The following is a 9,892-nucleotide window of genomic DNA, read 5'->3' on the forward strand; positions in this document are numbered from 1 at the left end:
AGAGAGAGAGAGAGAGAGAGAGAGAGAGAGAGAGAGAGAGAGAGAGAGAGAGAGAGAGAGAGAGAGGAAGGAAAGACATGAAATACATGTACATGTATACGTTGTACATTAAAATGTCACCCATTTCTATAACTATTGAATATCATTATGAGCTTCAATAGTCTCAAACTAACTGGTCTAGTTTATTATAGCAGGTCAATGAATGGAGGGATATTACTGATTATGAGTACAGTAAAACCTGCTGGATACCTGCAACATGCCACACACATCAATTCCCATTCCTAAATTCCATACTCCATACCTGGTATCTGATCTTATGCAGGTCTGAGGCGTCAAGGTCTTCAGTATCAGCATATCCCCATACCTCCCTCCGGACCCTCTCATGAAGCTCCTCAGCGAATGCTTCAGCTAAACGATCAGCCACAGCTTCCAACATGATCACATTGTAATCATCAAACTGCTCCTTGTACCTGATAATCATATAACAAGAATTAATAAAAAATACTACCAATGTTTAGTGACACTGTGCACTAAATGTAGCAAAACAGAATACTAATCGTAAATCGTGTAGATTTGTGACAAAGAAGCAACAATTATTAATGAAAGTCCGATCATAAATTTGCTGCATCTCAACAACTGAGACAAAAATGGATGTGATCTATATAAAGCACATAATGTACACTTGTAAGTGTTAAAAAGAGGCTAGGGATCCTTAAACAAACCAGTAGAGGTAAGGTGACCTTTTATCAGACAGAGGAAGTATGAATACCATCACTGGCCCCACCCTCTTCTTTATAGTCAGAAACCACAAGTTTCCAACCCACAATAGCAAAATCAAAAATACCCCCTTTAAAGCTTGAGGGAAGAGAAGGAGAGAGCAACCATAATCTGTGGAAGGATACTTTAGCTCTCCATCCTACCTACTACAAAACACATACCTCACATTTGAAGACAATTTTTGAATGGGTTCAAAGACCCTGCCCTTTAAATTTTAGAAAACAACTTGTATGACACATACATGCACATGCAACCACTGCCAAATATAGTAGTATAGTACAGCATAACTTGGATTATAAATTGTACAGTATTTTTTAGTGGCAAAAATTGCATGCGAGGCAATTTAAATTTTTTAATAAATATTTCTTTCTAGAAAAAGTATACATGTACATGTATGTACATGTACATGTATTTCCTCACTTGTCACAGAGTTCTTTACACCCGAAACCAGTGGAGACTGCAAACATACCAATATAATCAGTCGGACCTGATGAGTCATAAATGAAATCTGATAGACACATATAAGGGCCAGTGGTACTCATTGAGGCCTTCTCAACCTATTAATAGTAACATGACTCATGATGATGCTGCTATTAATTTTGAAAAATATCCAAGGCTATAGCCCATGGGTTTTTCCAAAAAATGGCTCGAAAATTACCCCAAATTTTTATTACATTTTCTGATGCATATTGATGTCCTTATGCTGTATAGAAAGTTTGAGGTGATTCTGACAAATATTTTCAATAGGATGATCAAATATTATTGCTAAGATACAAATGTTACCCATTTCTATAACTATTGAATATCATTATGAGCTTCAATAGTCTCAAACTAACTGGTATGGTTTATTATAGCAGGTCAGTGAATGGAAGGATATTACTGATTATGAGTACAGTAAAACCTGCTGGATACCTGCAACAAGCTGCTACTATTAATAGTAACATGAATAAATTGCTATTAATAGTAACAGGATTACATCACTGCTATTAATAGTAACAGGATTGCGTCACCGCTATTAATAGTAACAGGATTGCGTCACTGCTATTAATAGTAACAGGATTGCATCACTGCTATTAATAACAGGATTACGTCACTGCTATTAATAGTAACAGGATTACATCACTGCTATTAATTACATCATTGCTATTAATAGTAACCTGTTGTCTCAGTCCATACAGTGTTGCTATGGTGGTATTCTCTTCGGACAGTATCTTAATGTCATCTCCATCCCTCACAGCTTTAAAGATACCCACTACTCCTCTAGCTATTAACAGTTTCTCTTTAATGATACGATTCAATAAAACCTGAGCATCATCAAATGTACGCTTAGCTTCGGCACCTTCACAATAAAAAACATACAGTAAAACATACAGTAAAACATACAGTAAAACATAAAGTAAAACATAAAGTAAAACATACAGTAAAACATACAGTAAAACATACAGTAAAACATACAGTAAAAAGTGCTCAATCTAATTTGTTCTAATTAAAGTGCATGTTATTCTAATTAAAGCACTAACCCACGTCCTTGTCATTGAATATTTTAGGGTACCCTCTGTTTGGATACTTTCCCTTTAGCTGCCAGACGTCAAAGAAAGGTTTCCAGTCAATGTAAGATACCAAACGGTTCAAGTCGTAATCCTGGAATACTGTGATACCCAACTGCCTGGGTTTTACTGAAAAGGAGAGACAGGAGAACAATATAGTATTAAAATTATTAAAGTCCCCATTAATATCCTTACCAGGTTTATAGCTGTTGACATTCAGAGCAAGTGCTTCTGATCTAGCCTTAGCAATACTGACATACTGTTTATCCTGTTCACCACCAGCAAAGAAGAATAGCGTTCAATTTTAAAACAATCAATGTCCAGTGTACATGTACATGTTTCATAAAATATGTATCATACTTTAATGCTGTCATAATGGTCTTCTCTAATGTCAGTGTATTCTTCAGAAATATCATCAGTGAAATCATCTTTAGCAGTAGCATCAAGTAATGTAGAGACCTAATGAGATGATGATTTAAAATTAAAATATCTAGAAATGGTTCGTTCCCATTGACTCACCACAACAACACTTTTAGACGCATCAACAACATGTATAGTGGGCTGACTGTAGCATGGCGCAATCTTTACAGCTGTATGAGTCCTAAAAATGAATTTTTAAAGTAGATCATAAATTTAATAAAATAACCCTGTACTATAATATTAATTAATTAATGAAGTGGGTGTGGTCATTGATTACTTTGTGGTAGTAGCTCCTCCTATCAGTAGCGGTATCTTTAGGCCCTCCCTCTCCATCTCCTTGGCAACGTAAATCATCTCATCCAACGACGGAGTAATTAAACCAGAAAGACCAATAATATCTAATAATAAATAAATAAATAAATAATACTATTAATTGATTATAATATAAAAGCACCTGCTTTATTTTTTCTTGCTGTCTCTATTATCTTCTCACAAGGTGTCATTACTCCCAAATCAATAACTCTACATGACCAGTGGATACATCATGTACACATGTAACCAGTGAAATATGTGTTACATGTACATGTACATACGTTATACCTGAAGTTATTGCAGCCGAGGACCACACCTACAATATTCTTCCCTATATCATGTACATCACCTTTGACAGTTGCTATAACAACAGTACCCGAGAATCTATCCTATAAATTAAATAATTATAATAATTAATTTAAATGTAATTAATTTACGTTTTCATCTTCAGAGATGACAGTTCCTTCTTCCTTTGCTGCTTTCTCCTTCTCCTCTTCCATAAAAGGAATTAGGTACCCGACGGCTTTCTTCATGACACGAGCAGATTTGATCACCTGACAATCACATGACATCAATAATAATAATAATAATAATAGTAATAATAATAATAATAATAATAATAATAATAATAATAATAATAGCTTAATTACTTGTGGAAGAAACATTTTTCCTGATCCAAAGAGATCGCCAACAATACTCATACCCTAAAAATAATATTAATACAAAAAAAACTAAAAATGATCATAACTGAAAAATTTCTTATCGGAATCGACTCAAACTTGCTACACAGCATAAGGACATTAATATGTATCAGAAAATGTAATAAAAATTTGCGGTGATTTCAGAGCCATTTTATGAAAAAAACCATGGGCTATAGCCTTGGGTATCTTTTAGGATTTTGGCGTTTTCTTAAAATGGCCATAACTTGAAAAATTGAAATCGGAATCAGCTCAAACTTTCTACACAGCATAAGTACATCAATATGTATCAGAAAATGTAATAAAAATTTGTGGTGATTTCGGAGCCATTTTTTGGAAAAAACCATGGGCTATAGCCTTGGGTATTTTTCAAAAATTGGCCCGTTTTCTTAAAATGGCCGTAACTCAAAAATTTTTTATCGGAATCGACTCAAACTTGCTACACAGCATAAGGACATCAATATGTATCAGAAAATGTAATAAAAATTTGGGGTAATTTCGGAGCCATTTTTTGGAAAAAACTATGGGCTATAGCCTTGGGTATTTTTCAGAATTTTGATGTTTTCTTAAAATGGCCGTAACTTGAAAAATTTTAGTTGGAATCGACTCAAACTTGCTACACAGCATAAGTACATCAATATGTATCAGAAAATGTAATAAAAATTTGGAGTGATTTCGGAGCCATTTTTTAGAAAAAAACCATGGGCTATAGCCTTGGGTATCTTTCAGGATTTTGGAGTTTTCTTAAAATGGCCGTAACTTAAAAAATTGAAGTCGGAATCAGCTCAAACTTTCTACACAGCATAAGTACATCAATATGTATCAGAAAATGTAATAAAAATTTGGGGTGATTTCGGAGCCACTTTTTGAAAAAACCATGGGCTATAGCCTTGGGTATTTTTTTTAAATTGGTCTGTTTTTAAAATGGTTATCAGCTCAAACCTTCTACAATGTATACAATGTACGTGTAGTTCAATGTATTAATGTGTACATGTACGGGTACTTACAGACATCAGTGGCCCTTCAATTATATGAAGTGGGCGTGGGTACTTATCGAAATTAGAACGAGCCTCTTCTGTATCTGATACCACAAACTTATCAATACCCTGAGAGGAGAGAGGGAGGGAGAGAGGGAGGGAGAAGTTCACAAATTATTAATAAATTATTAAAGTATTACTTTAACTAGTGAATATTCCAGTCTTTCTTCAACAGTGGTATTCCTCCATTCATCAGTTGCCACCTGCTTCTTAGCACCTTCACCCAGCGACTAAAAATAGACAAATAGACACAGAACATTACATAATAATGACCTCATCACTCGCTATAAATACCTGGGCATATTCGAGGAGTTTCTCAGTCGTGTTTGGGTCTCTATTCCAGAGCAGGTCTTCACAGAGATTCAATAAATCTTTTTTAATGTCGTCATACAGTGGGAGGTTACCAGCATTAACAATACCCATGTCCATACCAGCCTAGGGACAAGAAATTATAATCAATTATAATTAATTAATTAAAATTACTATTCATTCTTATTACATTTATACATAAAATGGATCTACACTGTACATGTACATTGTAGCTAGGAAAACTTATCAGAAAAATATGTCAAATAAAAAATACCACCAACTGCATGTGTAGTAGCAGTTTCATAATATAATAAAAAGATACATCTTCATAAGATAATAATACAATCCTCTCATTCCTTCATTCCTCCATTAGTTACTTGTATTGCATGGTAGAGAAAGACACTGTGCATTGCCTCTCTAATGACCTCCTTCCCACGAAATGAAAACGATAAATTAGACAAACCACCACTGATCCTGGCACCAGGTAATGTTTGGCTGAACAACAAAGAAATGAATAAAATATAAATAATAAAATAATGAAGAGTTAGATCAACACATAATGATAGTCATTAATCTCCTGGCCCCTCCCCTTACTTTAATTAATCTCGTTGCCTCAATAAACGATATCCCATAGTTGTTATGCTCCTCCATTCCCGTTGCTATGGTGAGTATGTTTGGATCAAAGATGATGTCATTTGGATTGAACCCAACAACATCGACCAGAATATTGTAAGACCTTGTGCAGATGGAGACTTTGTTCTCTGTTGTAGTAGCCTAGAGAGAAGCCATTACATTTATGTAGTGGGTAATTTAAAATCTTTATAAAATTTAGTATGAACTATTATATTTTAATCACATACATGTACATGTACATGTATATTTTTTCTAAAACACAGAACTTGGAAGTTAGTACTTACTTGTCCGACTTCGTCAAATGCCATCACGACAGCTGCTCCTCCAAACTTCTTGATAATCTTTGCCTTCTCAATGAAGTCCTCCTCCCCTTCTTTGAGACTAATGGAGTTCACGATACACTTACCCTGGGAACACTTTAGGCCAGCAAGAACCACCGAGAAATTACTGGAGTCAATGCAGAGGGGGAGCTGGAGGTATAGGAACAAAGAGTTAATGAACAACATAAATAATAATAATATAGTGACCTGACCAGTGTGTGTGTGTGTCTGGAGGTGAGTATCAATAATGTAATACCTGAATCCCTTGATATCTGCCCTCAGCTTCACCTCAAGCAGATATCTCAGTCCTCAGGTATTACATTACTTACATGTATACACACACTCCTCCAGACAGGCTGGTCCCTGTACTCACTTTAGCAATGTCAGGTTCAGTTGATATGTAGTTACAGAATCGAGCCATGGCCTTCACTCCGTCCAGCATACCCTCGTCCATATTCAAGTCAAGGACCTGGGCACCCATCTCAACCTGTTGCTTAGCAACGGCGAGTGCCTCCTATACATGTACATGTACATCATGTGACTATCATGTGACTGGGAGGTTGGGGGTACCTCAAATTTTCCGGCAATTATCAAACGAGCAAAACGCCTTGACCCAGCAACATTGCACCTTTCACCAATGTTAACGAAATTAGTAGTGGAATTAATTTTAACCCCTTCCAACCCTAGAAACAAATGGAAAATTAACATTAGTTATACAATATCTCATTTTCAAACTTTCATAATCTGGTACCAGTCTCAGTCTCACCTGACAGTATGAGTGCGTCATGATAAAGATTAGTGGGCGGTTCCCTTGGTTTTAACCCCTTCACTGCTTCTGCAATAGCTCTAGAAAAAGAGAGTGAAATTATTAATTTTTTATAACAATTAATTGGTTACTTAATAAAAAGAGGTGTGGTCCCACAGCAACCACCGACAATGTTCACAAGACCATCAACTGCAAATGACTACAACGAACAAATAAATAAATAAATAAATAAATAAAATAAAATAAAATAAATAAATAAATAATACTTTCAAATGACTGGCCATAACTTCAGGAGTTTCATCATATCCACCCAAAGCATTGGGCAAACCTGCAGAGGAGAGCATGTACAGTACATAAGCACACAGGACCCTGTACTTTAAGAAACTTTAAAAATTCGTTAAAAATCCAAATTTTATTGAAATGAGCTCAAACTTTCTACACAACATACATGTAAGTACATGTATCAGAAAATGTAATAAAATGGCAAGTTCTTCCTATCAATTTTGGCAAATTTGGCCCGTGACCCTGTACTATAGCACAGTAGCAGCTGGTACATGTACATAAGTATATACACGCGTACATATATCCTTCATTACCAGCATTAGGGTAACATATCAGCATTAGGGTAACATACCAGCATTAGGATAACATACCAGCATTAGGGTAACATACCAGCATTAGGGTAACATACCAGCGTTAGGGTAACATACCAGCATTAGGGTAACATACCAGCGTTAGGGTAACATACCAGCATTAGGGTAACATACCAGCATTAGGATAACAGAGTACAAAAGCTTCAGTTGATCTACTGACAGTTTGAATGAACGGACGCATCTCAGTAGCACCTAAAGCACAGTTAAGACCAATACTGGGGGAGAGAGAGAGAAAGATTTATGTGAAATTAAAATAATAAATTCAGTTTCTCTACCAGAGTGGTTTGGAGTGTGTCACACTGAACAGGAAGGCCTCAGACGTCTGACCAGACAATGTTCTTCCACTTTTATCAACTATAGTACCTGACACCTATAGGTAACCATGACAACAGGTAACCACGGCAACAGAGGAACTCACAAAGACTGGTATTGGTTTGTATTTTGATTCAAAGAGAGTCTCAATGGCGTATAGAGCTGCCTTGGAGTTAGCTGTATCAAAGATGGTCTCCACCATTAGGACATCAACCCCACCATCAAGAAGACCTTGGGCCTGCTCTGAATATGAATCAACCAGTTCATCAAATGCTGTTGAGAGAGGAAGAGAAGAAGAGAATCATATTATTAACAAGAATTAATACTAAATACATTACATATACATATACATGTACACATACAGTAACATCATACATAGTCAAGATTCAATTAAGCTTTCATTTTTGCAATCAGTAGCCATCTATAAGATTTATTTATTTACATTAGTAATTAATCTATTCATTTCATTCTTCCAAATCTTTCAAACTTTACAGCCAATAAAAATAACCCATATACATGTACATGCACATAATACATTAAGTATACAATACAGTATTCATTCATTCATCCATTCACTTACTAATATTCCTGAAGTCAGGTCTCTCCACTGAGGGTGATACTGATAATGTTCTGTTGGTTGGACCCAGTGCTCCGACAACGTACTTGGGTAGACCTGAAGTGGGTATGGCCACAGTAACCATGGTAACCAATACAAACCTGTTGCTTTGCTGACATCAGCAGCTGCTCGCCTTGCAATTTCAGCAGCTGATTTATTGATACGATAGACCTAAACAATAATAAATAATAAATAAATTAAACAAAGCATGCCTTACTTACCAAATGCTCCAGTCCATAGTCTGATTGTGAAATTGATGTTCCATTGAATGTGTTAGTCTCAGAGAAATCAGCACCTGCTTCAAAATATTGCTGGAGAGAGAAAGAGGGTTAAAGGCCAAGTTACATGAATATGAATATACTTCCTTCTCCCTCTCTCTCTCCTTGTCCTTTGCCTGAATTACTCCCTCCCCCTCTCTCCCTCACTTTATGTATATTATAAATGATGTCAGGTTGTGTTAGGCAGAGGAGGTCATTGTCTCCTCTTAATGGCTTGGGATGATCCTTAAACTCTTCACCTAAAATAAACCAAAAAAGACAACAAATAATAATATCATTAAGAGTTTACGTTTGTTATTAATTAAAATAAAAATCATAAATTATAGACATTCTTAACATCCTCCTTCCCTCACCCCTGAACTGTTCTTCAGTAAGGTTGTGTCCTTGTATCATGGTACCCATTGCTCCATCAAGAACCATTATCCTCTTACGCATCTCATTAGCTAGGGTCTCACCCAAACCTACCAACAGAAACAAGAACAATAATTAGTTCACTCCCATTTGATTGTCTTTCATTTCCTGCTCACACAATGTGCATATCTACATATTAAGCATCTAATAAATAATCTAATACTTAATTGTGATGATGATTGATAATATCATCTTCACTCTCCACCCACACAATATAAAGAAAAACAATGACTAAATACATAATACAGCAGTGCAATGGGTGTGGCAGTACTAATAAACTCAGCTGCATCATTTGAAATGCTCTTAGTCCTCCTTACCAGGTGTTATCTTGGGGTATGTTGGTCTAAAGTGAAGAGGAACTTCAGTAGGCATCTTGACAAATCACAACAACAGTTCTGGCACGAAGACAGCACGTGTCTGGTATGTCACGTTACCCTAACAGGTTAGACCAGTTTTGCCCTCTATAACCCACGCCTATTCTACCACGCCTATAAACAATGGCGACTAACAAGAAGGTGAATTGAAGATTCAGACAAGGCTAACTTTAAAGGTAAATAAAAGTTTTTGTGTCTTTTTCACTAACTTATGGAATATCTTCTTGAAGCCCCACCCACCACAGTCTGTGCTGCACTGAGTCTATGAAAGGTTTTCTGCTGGGATTTCTGGCCTCAAGAGGAAGCTAGTGTCCATTTTGTTTTAACAATGGCCACTAGCCAAACTTGTTCAAGCTTAGGTATGTATTTTGATAAATGTTAAATCAGCTATACTGTTCGTAGATATTGGAGAATTGGGTTTTGTTCTTG

The 9,892-nt window shown here is 36.0% G+C and overlaps 1 protein-coding gene and 1 long non-coding RNA gene across 2 annotated transcripts; one reads left to right on the top strand and one right to left on the bottom strand.

The window, feature by feature from the left end:
• Positions 1 to 246: 246 nt before the first annotated feature.
• On the bottom strand, positions 247 to 9,508 carry LOC100642068 (methionine synthase-like). The gene is made up of 32 exons (XM_011407796.2): positions 9,407 to 9,508; positions 9,032 to 9,139; positions 8,826 to 8,917; positions 8,622 to 8,711; positions 8,502 to 8,571; positions 8,365 to 8,457; positions 7,891 to 8,057; positions 7,748 to 7,842; positions 7,587 to 7,687; positions 7,086 to 7,147; positions 6,951 to 7,018; positions 6,820 to 6,899; positions 6,624 to 6,736; positions 6,427 to 6,567; positions 6,018 to 6,203; positions 5,695 to 5,874; positions 5,478 to 5,594; positions 5,086 to 5,226; positions 4,932 to 5,021; positions 4,762 to 4,860; positions 3,707 to 3,760; positions 3,494 to 3,610; positions 3,345 to 3,445; positions 3,199 to 3,266; positions 3,022 to 3,142; positions 2,844 to 2,925; positions 2,685 to 2,783; positions 2,520 to 2,592; positions 2,298 to 2,453; positions 1,935 to 2,116; positions 1,198 to 1,334; positions 247 to 470 (listed from the first exon to the last, which is right to left on the bottom strand). The coding sequence occupies exons 1-32, from the start codon at positions 9,459 to 9,461 to the stop codon at positions 269 to 271; spliced, it is 3,540 nt and encodes a 1,179-aa protein (XP_011406098.2). The 5' UTR covers positions 9,462 to 9,508; the 3' UTR covers positions 247 to 268.
• Positions 9,509 to 9,592: 84 nt separating this feature from the next.
• On the top strand, positions 9,593 to 9,892 carry LOC109584789 (uncharacterized). Its single transcript, XR_002186177.1, has 3 exons — positions 9,593 to 9,639; positions 9,694 to 9,822; positions 9,866 to 9,892. It is a non-coding gene; the product is annotated as an uncharacterized LOC109584789 (long non-coding RNA).

The sequence above is a fragment of the Amphimedon queenslandica genome, unplaced genomic scaffold (assembly GCF_000090795.2).
Source record: "Amphimedon queenslandica unplaced genomic scaffold, v1.1 AMPQUscaffold_13165, whole genome shotgun sequence".
NCBI classification, from domain to species: domain Eukaryota; kingdom Metazoa; phylum Porifera; class Demospongiae; order Haplosclerida; family Niphatidae; genus Amphimedon; species Amphimedon queenslandica.